Below are 16,542 nucleotides of genomic sequence, written 5' to 3'. Positions count from 1 at the left end.
CAGGAGCCTGCTTCCTTGCGGTGGAGGGTGGTATTTAGAGACCAGTATCTGAGCACTGTGTGTGCTGATTGCTACGGGGGTCCCTGCTCCAGGTCCCCAGCAGTCAGAGCCCGGAACGTATGTATGTGTACAGGCGAGTGTGTGTGTGCGTGCGCGCGTGCCCCTTTCTGTATCTAGAACAACCCTGTGTGTTCTAGTTGATGCTGAGATTCTAGTCTAGGACCTCAGGGCTGCTTCTAGTCTTCTTCGTTTCCTTACTTTCGAATCCCTTCACAGACAGACAGAACGCGAGTTCCCGTTATTCTCAATATATCTGTTTTTTTATTTTTTTTGGCTCAATGTAACCAGTCCCCGAACCACTCTGGCCGCTGGGGTCCCTGTGCTGGGAGGGGAGGGCTCGTGGGAAAGGCATGTGGATTAACTTCTGCCTTAGGCGTTTTCTAAAGATGAGAAAAAGAGCACGTATTTCCAGACTGATGGGGAGGGCGTGAGTGTGGGGAGGAGTGTGGGGTGAGGGGGCACCTTGAGGAGGCGGTGGGAGGGATGCACGCCACCGGAGGTCCTGCGGCGTGGCTTCGTACGTTGCTGGTTGTGCCTAATTTAGGTCTTCAGGGATACTTGTGGGTTATATGTCTGACAGTTAATACGAAATCTGGAATTTAAAAAGTCCTTCATATGCCTTTGTTCATCAGAGCTAAGGCTTAATTTCTCTTTTTCTTTTTTTAGTTTAGGATTATTTCTTTAGGGTGTGTCTTTAAAAACAAATTTATTGTGAACTCATTTTAGACTTGCAGCAAAGTTACATGAATAGTAAAGAGAGTTTCTGTATATCCCTCAGCTTACCCTAATGTGCATCATTGGTGTGATACTACTGACTAGAGACCTTATTTGATTTGGTCTTTCAGAATTTAATTTTAAGTTAAGAAACTTTATATTTTAGAGTAGTTTTAGGTTCACGGCCAAATTGAGTGGAAAGTGCAGAGAGTTCCCATACGGCGCCCCCCCCCCCCCGCTCCCCTCGCACCTGCACAGCCTCCCGCATCATCCATGCCCCCCACCGGATGCTGCGTTTGTTACAGTCGATGAACCTGCACGGACACTTCATCACCACCAGAGTCCACAGTTTACATCCGGGTTCCCTCTTGGTGTTGCACATTCTGTGGGTTTGGACAGATGTATGATGGCCTGTATCCGCCTTTACAGTATAATACAGAGTAGTTTCACGGCCCTAAATATCCTCTGTGCTTCATCTGTCATCCCTCTTTCCCCCCAGCCCCTGGCAACCCTTGATCTTTTTACTGTCTCCATAGTTTTGTCTTTTCCAGAGTGTCATAGAGTTGGAATCATACAGTCTGTAGCCTTTTCAGATTGGCTTCTTTCACTTAGTTAAATGCATTTAAGGTTCCTCCGTGTCCTCTCGTGGCTTGGTACCTCATTTCTCTCTTTTTAAGGCTGAATAATATTCCGCTGTCTGGATGCACCACAGTTTATTTATCCGTCACCTGCTGAAGGACATCTTGGTTACTTCCAAGTTTTGGCCACTGTGAATACAGCTGCTATAAATACCCGGGTGCAGGCTTTTGTGTGGACATGAGTTTTCAGCTCCTTTGGGTAAATACCAAGGAGCACAATTGCTGGTTCGTATGGTGAGAGTATGTTTAGTTTTGTAAAAAACTGCCAGACTGTCTTGCAAAGTAGCTGCTCCATGTTGCATTCCCGTCAGTTACGAATGAGCGTTCCTGTTGCTCCACATCCTCACCAGCATTTGGTGTTGTTGGTGCTCTAGATTTTGGCCATCCTAATAGGTGTCTCGTGGTGTCTCATTGCTTTAATTTGCATTTCCCTGATGCATGACGTGGAGCATCTCTTCATGTGCGTCTTCTTTGGCGAGGGGTCTTTTAAGATCGTTGATCCATTTTATTTTATTTTTTTAATTTATTTATTTTTTTCGGTACGTGGGCCTCTCACTGCTGTGGCCTCTCCCGTTGCGGAGCACAGGCTCCGGACGCGCAGGCTCAGCGGCCATGCCTCACGGGCCCAGCTGCTCCGCGGCATGTGGGATCTTCCCGGACCGGGGCACGAACCCGCGTTCCCTGCATCGGCAGGCGGACTCTCAACCACTGCGCCACCAGGGAAGCCCTGTTGATCCATTTTAAAAATTGTGTTGTTTGTTTTCTTGCTATTGAGTTTTTGGAGTTCTTTGTATAGTTTGGATGAGTTTTTTTTTTTTTTTTAACCAGATATGTCTTTTGCAAATGTTTTCTCTGTATTTGATTGTTACCATTCTCCACTGAAGATGTAGGAGCCCATCCAGTACCCCTCCTGGAATTTGGTCACCATGTCTCTGTAGCCTCCTCTGGTCTATGACGGGTCCTCTGTCTTTGCCTGCCTTTCCTGATCTTGACACTTTGAAGAGTGTGTGGTCGGTTATTTGGTAGAAGGTCTCTTAATTTGAGCTCATCTTACGTTTCCTCTTGATGAAACCCAGGTTATGTAATTTGGCTAGAATGTCGCACCAGTGATACTGTGTCCTCAGTGCATCGTATCAGGAGGTACGTGACATCTGTGTGTCCCGCTGCGAGTGATCACTTTGAACACTTGGTTCTAGGGGGGTCGCAGGCATCTCCGCTGGAAAATCTGTGTCCCTTTGTAATGAAAGTGTCTTGTGGGAAATGCTGAGGGACCGTGCCCTCCTGTTTCTCCTCGTTGGCACCACTGCTTCCCGTGTTCGGTGACCGCGGGCTGACAGGCTCTCCTCCTCTGTCCCCCGTTTGCTGGTTGGAATTCTGCCAGCCCTGCTTGGTCCTCGCGAGCCCTTCAGTTGGGCTCCTCTGTCCTGTTGACGTAACGTGTCACCTTCTGAAGGGTTCTTACTCTCTCGCGTCACAAATGTTCCAGGCTTACCTTATATTTTCCCTGCCCTAACAGTGGAATCGACCGTTTCTCCACAGAGCCGCGGTTCTTTTTGTTGGGACGCGTGTGCAGGGACCAGGTCTGGGCACCGGTGGGCTCGGGCCCCTGGGTGTCTTGCTCCAGCCCCCTCGGGGGTACAGCTGGGGATACATGCACCGCCCCACCTGTGTTTTCTGTGTCTGTACCGAAGGCGGTGGGTCCAACCTGCCGTGACAGGCCCTCCGAGCCGTCCCGCGTCCCACGTGGGAGGCCTGACTCTCACCGTCATGGTGGGTTTGCTGTTTGTCCCACCCTACTTTGCAGATAAAAAGGAGGTCCACAACTGCTAAGCCCTGTGAGAAGGAAGTGGCTGACTGTCCAGAGTAGCATGTGTCTACCCAGTTCTTTCTGTGTGTAGCCCTGCGGCGCCCCCGAGTTCTGTGTCCTCAGCGCCGCAGAGTTACTAGATGAGCCCTTTCCTGCTGCCCCGCAGCAGGCTGTGTCCTTCCGAGTGGCACAGCTGGGCTCTTCTGCTGTCTGTCCTCCAGTGTGGCACCCCCCCCCGCCCCCCGCTTTCGTTTGGTTGTTTATTTTGGGGGTTCTCAGAGCCAGAGCTGTACAAATGCCTGCACCCAGCAGTGCCGTCTCCTCCCCCTCAGACACAAGCGTGTGTTTTGCGATTTCCGCCTCTCTCTTGAGGAAGCATAATGTCGGCGCCCTTCTGCAGTGGGCCGTTTTCACTTCGCATGTTCTGGAGTGCACTCCATGCCGTTTCGTGGCGATGCTCCCCATTCTTCACAGCAAGCGGGGTGCTTCTCCGCACCCACGTGTCTTGGGCGACCCCCTCCCTTGTGCACGGACGGTATTGTATTCTTGGGGGTGTGTGTTGTGGGGTGAAGGTAAGTGGGTCGGTAGTTTCGTTAGGAATTGCCAAGCTCCCCTCTGGAGGGTCGTGCCAGTTCTCACCCGCCGGTGGTGAGGGAAAGGGCCTGTCTCCCCACAGCCTCCTGGCGTGTGTTGCCACAGTTTGTCATTTTGCTGATCTGTTGGGCAACAGGGGTGCTCAGTTTCGGTGAATGTGCTGTGGGTGCTTGAGAACAAGGCGTATTCTTAGGCAGGTGTAGGGCTTGCTGGGTTTATATGGGGTGCACCTTACCGATTACGCCCACTGTGTCTTTGCTTATTTTTGTCCACGTGATGTGTTTTGTGCTGGATGGATGTGGTGTCCCAGAGCTTTCCATTGTTAGTGTGTTTTTGTCTTTTTTTTAAAAAATAAATTCATTTATTTATTTATCTTTGGATGCGTTGGGTCTTCGTTGCTGCACGCAGGCTTTCTCTAGTTGTGGTGAGCGGGGGCTACTCTTCGTTGCGGTGCGTGGGCTTCTCACTGCAGTGGTTTCTCTTGTTGCGGAGCACAGGCTCTGGGCACGTGGGCTTCAGTAGTTGAGGTGCGTGGGCTCAGCAGTTGTGGCTTGCAGGCTCTAGAGCGCAGGCTCGGTAGTTGTGGCGCACGGGCTTAGTTGCTCCGCGGCACGTGGAATCTTCCTGGACCAGGGATCGAACCCGTGTCCCCTGCATTGGCAGGCGGATTCTTAACCACTGAGCCACCAGGGAAGTCCTTGTGTTTCTGTCTTTATCTCCTTGCATCTCCTGCAGTTTTTGCTTTGTATGGGGGTTGCTGTGTTATTTGGTGCATAAACATCCGTAAGTGTTACATGTTCAACGTGAGTCGTGATTTTTACCATTGAAAAGCGTCAGCCTTTGCCCAGTGGGCTTGATGTCTCCTTTGTCCTCAGTCAGGGCCGTTACCCCTGCTCTCCTGTTTGCATCAGCCTGGAACACCTCCATTCTGCTTGATTTGTAGCCCTTCCTTTAGGTATGTCTCTTGTGTAGAGCACACGGCAGGGTCTTGTTTTCTGAGTCCAGTCGAAAAGCGTTTTCCTGTCACGGGTGAGTTAGGCCCGTCATCTGTATTGATATAGCTGACAAAGTGGGTTCTGACTCGGTCACAGTATTTTATGATGGTGTGTACTTTTTATAGTTGCTCTGTTTTTTGGTGAGATGTGTAGTCTTTGCTCCTTAACTAAGATTTTTGTTTGTGTTTAGGATGGTTTATAACTGTGCTCTAGTGGTTACTTTTGTATGTCAGTGTTTCTGGGCATCTTCAGTCCCCGGTTTTCACGTGTGTTTCCTGTTCGGCTTGCGTCAGCCTTCTCCTCGGCTCCCCGGTGGCCACAGTGCATCCGGAGCCTGTGGTGTCCCCTTCCCTTTCCCTTTCGTGCTTTGTTGCATCATTTCCGCCTTGTCACAGCGCTTGCCGTCTCCCAGCCTCTTCCCCGCCTCTGCTGTGGCACCAGCTGCATGTTTATATATTATAAATGCTTATTTCTGCGTTTTTCTGAGGTTTCCCCGCTCTTCCCTTGTTGGGACGACCCCTGCCTGTGGCTGAGCCTTCGCAAAGCTCAGGTGCAGAGTCCCCTGATGTTTTGCAGGTTGAAACGGTTTTTCTGTGGCCTTGATGTGTGGAGGACAGTTAGGCTGGATATAAAAATGTTGGTTCACACTTGCTTTCAGTGATTTTTCAGTGCTGTTGCATTGCTTTCTGTGTTGGTTTGGGAAAGCCTGATGCCAGGTTAATTCTCTCGTCTTGATGGTTTATTTTCTCTTTTTACCTGGAGGCGTTTTCTTTATCTTGGAAAGCTGACAGTTTTATGAGGCTTTGTGGAAGTTGATTTTTATGGGTTAACTTTCCCAGGTGCCCACATGCCCTTTCAGTGTGTCGGTTTGTTTTGTTTTCTGTTTCTTGAATGTTTCCTTGGATTATAGTTTGAGTGTTAACCTCTGCTGCACGTCTGTCTTCCTTCTCCGGGGCTCTGACGACTGAGTACATGTCCTCCTTTGGTTGCTTCCTTTTCCCCTGTTTTTTTCCCTGGCCCTTTAATTTCTTTTCTTTGTCTCATTTTTATTCTCTTGTTTTTCTGCCTTTCTTCTTTGCCTCTTACTACATTTTTATTCAAGTCTTTTCTCCCCTGAGCACCTTACGGTTTATATTAATTTCTGAGATACTTTTGTCTTTTTTTCTCATTGCTTTCTTGTGTCAAATCAACTCTCATTTCTTTCTGGTTTTCAATCCATTTTCCTGCTAAGTTTTGAGGTTTTGATTCAAGGTGATTTTCATATCCTCAGATGTTAAGTATATTTTGTTTTGTTGAAAGCGTTGTCTTACAGTTTTCTTGTTTTTCCAGACTGACTTTGTCTCTGATACATGTGGAGTTTCATCTTCTGATTTTTTGCAGTGGTTCTTTGTGGACCTGCGTATCTTCCTCGTGTGCATTTTCATGGTTGGGGTGTTTACAAGATTCGCCCTTGGACGGTGCCCTCTGCTGACAGTTCTGCAGAGCCCGGTGGCTTCGCAGGTGTCTGTCCGAGGGTGAGGAGGGCTGAGGGTCCTCTGGAGGCGAGGCCCTGTGCCTGCCGGCCCCTGCATTCCCCCCGCTTACTTCTTTGCCTGCCGCCGCTGCCCAGTTTCAAAGGACTCATCTCAGAAGCTGTGCGCTCTTAGGCCCCCCAGGCCCGCTCTGGCGGGAGCCCCCCCTCCCTGCTCTGTCTCTGGTGCTTGGCCTCGTGGAGGCACTGTGGGCCCCGCCCAGGAGCATCGTTCCGCGTGGGGTCCGGGCCCCATCCTCGTGTTGTGCGGGTGCCGTGCCCCGCGTAGGTCTGTGTTTCCCTCCCTGTTCTGGACGGTTCTTGGGGAGACGATGGGAGGTACCGGGGTGAGCTTGTCTTCAGCCTCTTGCGAGTGGCCCTTGTTCTGAGCTGAGTGCCCGAGGGGCTCCGTCGCTGCCGCTTTTCACAGCGCCCTTCAGCTGCCTGTGCTGGGCCTGGGCTCCGTTTCATGGACAAGTGTGGGGACTGCGCTGGCAGAAGCGGAGCAGAGCAAGCTGGCCGGGGGCCTGTGCTCTTGGCGCCGTGACCTCGTCACTCGCCGTCCGGGACGCAGGGACATCACGTGGGTTAGAGGTGCCCTCTCGTGGGCACAGACCTCTCACTGTTGTCGAGGGGGCTCTGGGGGGAGCGGCAACGAGGCCCCCGTGGTGCGAGTCCCCCCGAGACAGTCCCCGAGGGGCTGGTGCTCTCCGCCGACTGGGCGAGTGGCCACGGCAGGTCTGAAGCTGCACCGGCTGCCACCGCTGGTTGTGCACGGCCCTGGGGGCCCCAGCGAAGTGACCCCGCGAGCCAGGTGGGGTTGGGACGGAGGTGATTGTTTCCATTTGGTTTTCACCTTGAGTGTTTGTTGCCTGTTAGGTTGGTTGTGGTGTTTTTGACAGTGGAAAGATTGCCTTCAAAGGAGATACCAGCCTCCTTTCATGAATCCTCTCAGCAGTCCTGTGACAGGACATGATGAATGGTCACACAGCACTTTCAGGGAGGAAGCTGGCCTCCGGGAGAATGTAAACCGTGTGTCCACGGTCGCTTTGTTTCAACCCCAGTGCCTGCAAATACAAAACAAAACACACCGAATCAGCCTCTTTGCTGGAGTGTGAATGTTGTTGAAGGTGGACGCCGGCACCTGCCCCGCAGTTTTCTGTCATCTGAGGTCACTGCTGGTCGCTCAGCTGCCGTGCCCGAGGGCCGCTTCCCCAGACTTCCCACATGGGGCTCTGGGCCGGACCGGTCCTTGCGCCCGCAGGCTGGGCGCTGGGTTCCTGTGACCGCCTTCTCTGGCCAGGACACCCCAAGGGCAGTACGATCGAAGGACGGCACTCACCCCATGAAATCAGAAGTCATTTGAGTTGTCAAGTAGGATGCCTTTTGAGCACATAGGCTTCTTATTCAAGTCCATAGAACAGTGACGCATGGCAGCGTCGTGACCTTTGGAGCCTGAGACGTGCGGAGTGGGGCCGGTGTGGTCCCGGCCCCGGAGCCCTGGCTGTGGGCTGTGCTAACGCTTGCCTGTCCGGTTTGTTTGGAAGCACTGCTGACTTCTGAAAAAGATCTCATTAAAATATTACTTGCAGGGATTGCTTGAGTTTCAGCTTTAAATGCTGTGCCTGAAGGGAGCCCTCACCCCTGTCCCAGCTGGGTTTGGCCGTTGAACTGTTTTGAAAGTAAGAACATCACACGTGGCCCAGAGTTGTAGCGAGTGTCACAGAAGACACCTGGCCCGTGGTTGAGGGAGCGCTTTGCTCTCCACGAGCCCCAAGGTCTGGCGCCGCCCTGTCTGTCCCGGGCGGGGAGGAGCTCCCACCTGCCTGACGGCCCCGCCGGCCCCGCCGGCCCCGCCCCAGCCGTCTGGCCAGGCACTGGCCTCGGCTTGGCCTGCAGGCTCCCCCGTGGTGCAGAGGCTTCACACCCACAGGGCCCCCGGTGCAGGCCAGCTCTCCGGCTGCGGAGATGGAACCCCGTTTTCCTCCTGGCTCCTCTAAACTGTGTGCTTTCATCACCCCCTTTTCAGGGGCGGTTTGTCTTGTTCACAAAATGCTCCTTTAGGGCTGTTATGGAGACTCAGGGGAAGCTGCCAAGAAAACCTAAATAGTTGTTCAAACACGGAAAAGTGTCACCAGAGGACCGGCCTGGAGGAGGGACCCCGGTGGTTTAAGGGTGTCTGAAGGGGGCGTAAAGAACACGCGGTTAACGGTGGAAGGTGGAAGAAGGGCGTGCGTGCCCTGAGCTGCCCTGAGTGCCCAGGAGGGACCAGCCTCACCTGCCACCTGCTGGCTGCTTGCTGTGCTGCCGCTTCCTCCAGCATCATAGGGCTCATCGCTCCCACCTTAAACTTCGAGAAAACGCTGTAAAAATAGCACTGTAAGGTTTGCGCTTCAAATATACAAGAGCGACTTTAACCATCAGAATACAGACACTCAGTGTTCATTCCGAGTGGAAAAACGAGGACTGTCCGATTGGGAGTTGCGTGGTTCATGCCTGCGAGTGTCGGTTGGAGGTGGTGACGTGCTGAAACCACGGGACGCTGCTGCTGAGGGGAGGCGACGCGGCAGGAGAGCGCCCGGAAACCCGCCTGTGCCAAGCAGGCAGGCATCAGAGCCCCAGCCGTCACCCGGATCCCCCGCGGGCCGACCAGGCTGGGCGCCGAGCGGTACAGGCCGGCCGAACCGCCGCTGTCAGCCCGGGGAAGCAGGGAGCCCCCTCCAGGCCATGGACGACGTGGTGACTGTGGAGCCCTCGGCGCAGCCAGCCGACCACCGCCAGCCCGCCCAGCCCAGGAGTCTAGACCTTGCGGCCTTGGGAAGTGTGCCTTTGCCAGCGAAGCGGGGATGCCACGGCCGCCGCGGGCACAGCATCAGCACACCTGAGTCCCTGGACGCCTGGAGGTCGGGGACGCCAGCCACAAGCCCTGGAGCTGTTCTGCCGTCCCCTTGGGGCAGGAGCCGCCACCTTTTCCTTCCTCGTGCCCCAGGGGCCAGAGTCTGAGCTCTGGGGGGAATCTCGGGGTTAGTGTTCTCGAGCGCGTGCCTGACAGCACCAGTCCTGGAGGGTCGGCGTGCCCCCTGCTCTCACCCCTCCCCGTTAGGGACTCGTAAAGCACTTCAGCTCCAGCAGTAGGCCTGGCTTCCTCCAGAGCCAGGGTTTCTTGGGACACCTGTAGGGAAACGTGAGTTGGTCCTGGGGCGGCACCTGGCCCTGCCCCTTCCTTCCAGCGCCGAGGGCCCTGCCCACCTCTGCGCACCACTAACTCGGCTGTCTTCTCCTTTCTCGTCACCAGGGCTCGGGCCCAGGCTCAGCGGTCCCAGGCAGTTCCGGCGTCGGAACCCCCAGACAGTTCACGCGACAAAGGATCACGCGGGTCAACCTCAGGGACCTCATATTTTGTTTAGAAAATGAACGTGAGACAAGCCATTCACTGTTGCTCTACAAAGCATTCCTTAAGTAGCACGGACGCGGCCTCTTAGCCGGAGACGCCTGGGGACTTTTTCTATATTTGCAGATGACGCCTTTTTGTAACAAGCAAATGGGATATTGTTTAAAAGCAGCCACCTCTTTACAATGGAACAGTTTTATATTCCTGTTTCTAAGTCAACTCTTCAGTATGAAGGAAAACACGTTTCTGTAACAGAGAACGAGAGGCCCGCGGGTACTCTTACAGGACAATTAAATCTTAACTCATCTTTGATCGAGTGGCCTTCTTGCCAAACAAGCCATATATAAAAACTGATGGAATCGTTTAGCAAATAAGTAGCTGCCCTCTGTCACCTCATAGCGGTTTCTACATCGTTTGTGCATTTGGTTTAGTTCAGCCCAACTTACTGCGGAGGTGTGTGTCTACAGCCGATGACCTCATTTCATTTATTTTATTTTTGTACTAGTCAGTTGGCAAAGCAAACTGATTTTTTTAGACTATTTATCTCCCTCCCGTCCCCGGCCCTCCATTCAGGACCCTCAGGGAGCAGGCAGCTCACCGCCTGCCTGCGCCTGGGGCTCCTCCCTTTCTGCTTCGTGGGGCCCGGCGACGCGGCTCCTTCTGAATGTGTGGGGTCAGCATCTGTACAAATGCATTTTATTTGCTATCGTTTGTAAAGCTGTAAAGTTAAAAGAAATGAAAACCTTTTCAGCATAAATCTATTTTACTTGCACTGTTTTTTAGCTAAAAGTGAAAAAACTTAGATGAAATAAAACCAGAGTTGAGAAGAATCATCAGAAGAGTGTTTCTCAGTGTGAATCAAGTGTTGAAAACTGGTTGGTGTATTTTGTCAGTAATTGTACATAACCTTTGGCACACAACGTGAGGACGGCTATGTAGCTATAATTATTTTGCTAAGAGGCTGTATGCAAGCTGTGGACTCGCTTTACAGACGTCCAGAGCAAAAGCCCCTTCTTTGTACCTATTTTTTTATTACAAATATACTAATTGGTTCTTTATATTTTCAGAGGTTATTGTATTAAATTGTCTATTGATAGTACTTTTATGACTGTAAATACTTCGGCTTTCTCCGTGTGGATTCTCACGTTAGACTTTATTCGCGCGTGTGAACTGAATGCTGATCAGTATTTTTTACCAACGCCTGAAAACTGTTACACCTTTTATTTTGTCTTTTAGGAAATCCCTGTCTTTCCATTTTTTCATGTAAATTTTGCACAGTTACTTGTTCATATGTAAATATTTTACTTTCAGAAATGAAGTTTTTAATTGCTATTGTTTTATATAGGATTGAAAGAAAATTAACTCCTTTATTAAAAACAAATTTATCTGTATTTGTTTTGCCTATTTTTCCCAGTTTTCCAGTTGTAGATTCTGCTGCCAGAGACTCAGCTCTGGTTCCGCTGAGGTGTATTTATGAGCTCCTTGTTAGAATCAGTGTCTAAAACCCAGCGAATCTGGTAGAAATAGCCTCACTTCCAAGGACAGGACCTGCGTGCTCCAGAGTAGGACCTGGTGGGTCACGTCCGAGGGCCCGGAAGCCGAGCTCAGGCCTTGCCCTCAGCCTGGGGCTCCCCACGTCGGACACAGATGGACTTGCGCAGCGTGGACGCCGGGCTCCCGTCCGTGCAGAGGCACAGGGGCACCCCTGGGAGAGGGAAGGTAAGGCGAGGAGTGGGGGAGATCCGGGGTCGGGGGGGGGGGAGGGCAGCCCCAGTCCTGATGTGGACCCACCCCCTGGATGGGGAGGGCGGGGTCTCCCGAGGCCCCGCCCCGTCTGGCGGTGAGCATGACAGGTTGGCCTTGATGAACCATAGCTCCCGAGGGGCCCCCCTTTCAGAGGCTTAGCCGCCTAAGTCCCCACCAGCGCTCGGCCTCTCAAGAGCCACAGACCCTGTCCCTGGCGTGATGGTTTTCGGCATCTAGCTTTCACGTTAATTTTGACGAGTTTGCTGGATCTCCCATGATCCGTGGGCTTATTTACGAGTTACGGTCTCATTCTGGTACCTGTTGCGTCAGTTGCCTGGGGCTGCTGTGACAGAGCACCATGGACCGGGTGGCTGAGACCACAGGTTTTGGTCGTCTCCGTTCTGGAGGCTGAAGTCGAGACCCAGGTGTGTGGGCCATGTTGGTTCTGAGTGCAGTGGTGGAGGATGTGCCCTGGTCCCCCGGCTTCTGGTGGTCGCGGGCATCTTGGATGTTCCTTGGGGCGTAGAAGCGTCGCCCCTTCACCTTTCCGTGGTGTTTGCGCCGTGTGTGCATCTGTCTTTGTGTCTGAGTTTCTCCTTTTCACAGGATACCAGTCGTTTGGATGAGGGCCCGTCCTAGTGACCTCATTTGAACTTGATGACCTCTGTGAAGACCCTGTGTCCAAATAAGGTCATGTTCTGAGGTCCTGGAGTGTTAGGACCGCCACACAACCCCGGCATAAGCTTTTTTTTTTTTTTTTTTTTTTAAGGGAGGGGGGGATTGCAGTTCAACCTGTAACGCCTGTGATTTTGGATGATGAAAGAAACTAAATCTGAATTTTCAGAGCCTGAGCAGGGAGTACCAGGGGCACGACTTCCAGTCTTCCCCCTGCATGAAAACGCCCAAGGCGGTTGATTAATTAGGTCATGCTTGGACTTTCTGTCACGACTAATACTTTGCTTTCACTAAGTTCTTGGCCTGAAATAAACTAGGTCAGTCAGTAACGGGCGGCAGCGCCTGGGTTTCTGCAGGTGCAGTAGCTTTAGTTCCGGCTTCTCTGCACGTCCTCCTGGGCCCAGTCGTTCTGCCAGGGGCCTCGCCGAGGCACAGACTGACGCTCGCCGGGGATTGATCCCTGGCAGAAGCGTGGCCAGCAGCCTCGAGGCGCCTTTATCCGTTATTTCTCCCTCCTGTGGGCACCGGGTGCTGTTCAGCGTTTCAGCACACCACCTTACCAGTTGTCCGAAGTCCGATTCGCGTACCTCTGTGGGCTTGGGGTAGAGCGCTGTGGGGATGGGCCAGGGCCACGACAAGGACGTCTGCTTTCACCACGTCCATTCCCCAGGGAACTGCAGTCCCAGTCGGGCAGAAAGGCGCGAGAGAGAAATGAGGACTGAAGGTGAGGGCAGGACCCTGAGGCAATGCAGTCGAGTGCACAGAAATCCCAAAAGAATCCATGCGCACGGCGCTGAAACGGTTCCGGTGCTTGTGCGTTTTGTAAGATTTCGGGGTGTGAGGTCAGGATCCAGAATCAAGCGTAATCCCTTAGCCAGCAGCAAAAAGCTAGAAAAGTGGCATTAACACCACCACCAGGAACATTGGGATACGTGGGAATACATACAGTTAAAGATGTCTGAGATCGTTACACTGAAATGAGAGGAAAGGAGACCTAAAGGGAGAAACTTCGCTGTACCCACGGAGGGGACCCAGTATTGTGAAGATAGCGGTTCTCTCCCAACTGATTCAATGCTGTCCCGGTTAGAATCCCAGCAATTTTCATAGAAACTGACAATGTGATTCTAGAAACTCACATGAATCTGCAGAGGACTTAGAATAGCCAAGACAATCTAGAACAAAATTGAAGTATTTCCACCCCAGATTTCATGACTTCCTGTAGAGCTGCAATAATTGGGACAGCATGGTATTGGCGTAAAGACAGACAGGATCCATGAACAAAATAGAGAGTCCAGAAGGGGATCCATACGTTATGGTCACTAGGTTTTCGCTGGTGTGACCAGATGCCCTATGGGTGGGTGGGGGGAACGTGAGCCCTCACACCACAGGTATCACTTCGAGATGGATCACAGGCCTGAAAACGGGGGCTAAAACTGCAAAGCTTCTGGGAGAAAACGTCGGAGATCGTCATGACGTGGGAGTGGGCAGGGATTTCTAAGGGCATAGAAGGCACAAACCACAGAGAAAACATTGGAAAATTGGACTTTAAAGTTACAAACTTTCTCTCATCGAAAGATGCTCTTGTGACAGTGAGAGGGCAAGCCAGAGACTTCCAGAAAATATTTGCAAAGTATACGCCCGGCAAAGGACCTCTGTCCAGAATATACAAAGAATTCCACAGCTCAGCAGTCAGAAGACAGCTTGGTAAAGAACGTGCGAGACCCTTGAACAGGTACTTCATGGAAGGTCTGCCCGTGAGCCAACAGGCAAATGAAAAGGTGCTCGTCGTTACGGGTCATCGGAGAAACACAAAACCACGGTGAGATTCCACCACTCACCCACGTTGGCTCAGATGGTAAAGGTTGACGGTGTTGTGTGTGGGTGGAGCTTCCCACAGGCTGTCAGTGTGTAACGTGGCGGAACCACTCGGGAAACCGTGTCACGCCTGGTAACGTAAACATGCGTGAGCCCGCAGTCGCACCCCTCTGCGTCTACTCAGGGAAGTGGGTGCCTTGTCCTCCGGAGACACCTTGCGAGGATGCTCACTGAGGCTCTGCTCGTTGATGGGGTAAAATGGGGACGGCCCGCGTGTCCGTCGGAAGGTGAGTGCAGGCAAACCAGAGGGTATTTATTCAGTGAAATACTCCCCGGGAGTAAGCGGAGCGCACTGATGATGCGGTCAGTAACGTACCCACGAGTTTCCTGAGAATTACGCTGGGAGAAGCCCGCCGCGGAAGCCCCCGCTCACCCGACCCTGTTCGTTGGCCTGTAGCTCGAGAACGGGCAGAACTCCCAGCTGTGACGGGCGTCCGAGCGCGTTCCCCAGGCTGGAGGGGCCCCGGGCCCTCTGGGCTGATGGAAGTGCCGTCGGGATCCGGGCAGTGGTCACGTGGGTGTGAACACGTGTGAAAGGTTAGGCTGACAGGTTAAGATCTGTGTGTTTTAGCACGTGTGAAGTGTACCTCAGGAGAGCGTGGGGGAAAGACTCCAGAGCTGAGCGTCGGACCCCCTGGGTGGGGCCTCGGCTCCACCTGGGCAGGTGACGTGGTGCCACGCGGGAAGGCACGCGAGTGTCTCGGGATAGGTGTGCTAAGTAGGAGACAGCTTGTGATCTTCTGGGAATGCTGTTATCAAGGCAAATCTTGTGATTATCCACAGTTCACTTGTTTTCCCTTCTGTCACAACCGTGGTCTCCAAGTGTAAACTTTTATCGAAAAGAGGACTTTGCTGGTGGCGCAGTGGTTAAGAATCCACCTGCCAGTGCAGGGGACGCGGGTTCGAGCCCTGGTCCGGGAAGATCCCACATGCCGCGGAGCAACTAAGCCCGTGCGCCACAACTGCTGAGCCTGCGCTCTGGAGCCCACGAGCCACAACTACTGAGCCTGCGTGCCACAACTACCAAAGCCCGTGCACCTAGAGCCCATGCTCTGCAACAAGAGAAGCCACCGCAATGAGAAGCCCGCGCACTGCAACAAAGAGTAGCCCCCGCTCACCACTACTAGAGGGAGCCTGTGCGCAGCAACGAAGACCCAGTGTAGCCTAAAGAGAGAGAGAGAGAGAGAAGAAAGGGAAAGAAAGAAAACATATCTGAGAACACAGAGGTCTTAAAATGACTTATTACAGCTGAACAAATAAAGCATTAAAAAAAAATTAAAAAACAAAAAAACTTCATCTAAAAGAAACAACAGTCCACCCAGCATCCCTCAGCCCTGCCCGCCCCGGTATCCGAGGCCACAAGGCAGCTGTTCTGGTCTCGTGTTCTGTCGATCTGAGCAGCCTTGGGACCCCTTTGAGTCCTGCTTAGCCTTCATGCCTTGCATACAGCAAGTGCTCAACCAGTGCATGCTCTCACGGTGGAGGTATGCTCTTAGCCCCAGGCCATAAGCAGCCTTTCCGAGCTCCCCTTCCACAGCGACAGGCTGGCAGCCTCTCTGTCCTCCAGATCGTTCTGGCCTCGCCTGGGTCACCTGGCCCAGGAAGGACCAGCCCAAGGGGACGTGTCCTGTTTCCTTCGGAGACTCGCAAGGGAAACAAGTCACATTCCTCCTTACAAATTTAGCTGCCTCTCGAGGCGGTTGCATCAGGCTTTAAGTCCTAACTGCCAGACTCTCTCTGTTTCTGAGGGGAACAGGCCTGCACAGATCTATCGCTTTTCTAAAATGTATTTGTTCAGCAAGTGGCAGCAAGAGGGCCAGGCGCCGTCGCAGAGGGGGTCGGACTTGGGCTGGAAGAGGTGGCCAGGAGCCCACCGGGTGGCAGGGCGTAGCGGAGGCCGCGGCCTGGACAGAGGGGTGTGTGTGTGTGTGTGTGTGTTGGGGGGGACAGGGCTTCTCCTGCTGGTGCAGCTGGGGAGAAAGGCAAGCACACTTTGCTTGTTTGGAAATTAAAAGCACAGTGAGATGCTAGCAGCACACCCTCGGGAAAAGACTGGCTATGCCAAGTGCCGGGAGGATGAGGGCCCGGGAGCCGCGGGGCTGCAGGATGCACGGCCCTGGGCAATTTCTTCAGAAGTGAGATGTGTGTTAGGACCACGTCCACTCCCACACCCTGCCAACGCACTCCTGGGCTCTCACCCAAGAGAAATGGAAGAGCCGTCTGTGCAAAGATTGTACACGAGTTTTCATAGCGGCTTTATCTCAAATGGGTAAAAACTGGAGGAACCCGAACTGTCCCTCTACAGGTGAAGGGATATGTTGGCCTGTTCCTACAGGGAGGGGCCGCTCGGTGCCACAATGAGTCTCGGGGTGATGGGGGTGATGATGAGGGAACGCAGCCTGGCCAGAGGGCCCCGTGGGGTTTCCTTTGTGTGGAGCGTTGGGGTGGCCTGGGGGGTGGGGGAGTCCTGCAAAGGGTGCGAGGAACCTTTGGGGTCCTGGGATGTTTGTCACCTTGATTGTGGTGGTGCGTGCAAG

At 53.0% G+C, this 16,542-nt stretch overlaps 1 protein-coding gene across 5 annotated transcripts in view; it reads left to right on the top strand.

Moving 5' to 3' along the window:
* Window positions 1–16,542, top strand: part of TAF4 (TATA-box binding protein associated factor 4) — an 82,827-nt gene that overhangs the window by 60,623 nt on the left and 5,662 nt on the right. For 2 of the 5 annotated variants that reach the window (XM_022597399.3, XM_089897135.1), the window contains one exon: window positions 9,614–11,100. The exons of 1 other annotated variant lie outside the window; for it this stretch is intronic. In XM_022597399.3, coding sequence (XP_022453107.1) covers window positions 9,614–9,781 — 168 coding nt within the window. In that variant the 3' untranslated portion in view covers window positions 9,782–11,100. Of the gene's footprint in view, window positions 1–7,197; window positions 9,342–9,613; window positions 11,101–11,123; window positions 11,429–16,542 lie in introns of those variants that run through there. 2 more of the 5 variants (XR_016387958.1, XR_016387959.1) reach the window with 2 other exon arrangements.

The sequence above is a fragment of the Delphinapterus leucas genome, chromosome 15 (genome assembly GCF_059928025.1).
Source record: "Delphinapterus leucas isolate spDelLeu-1000000601 "Yukka" chromosome 15, BTC_Dleu_Yukka2, whole genome shotgun sequence".
Lineage (NCBI taxonomy): Eukaryota > Metazoa > Chordata > Mammalia > Artiodactyla > Monodontidae > Delphinapterus > Delphinapterus leucas.
The sequence above is the reverse complement of the archived record's forward strand: the minus strand, read 5'-3'. Positions and strand labels throughout refer to the sequence as shown.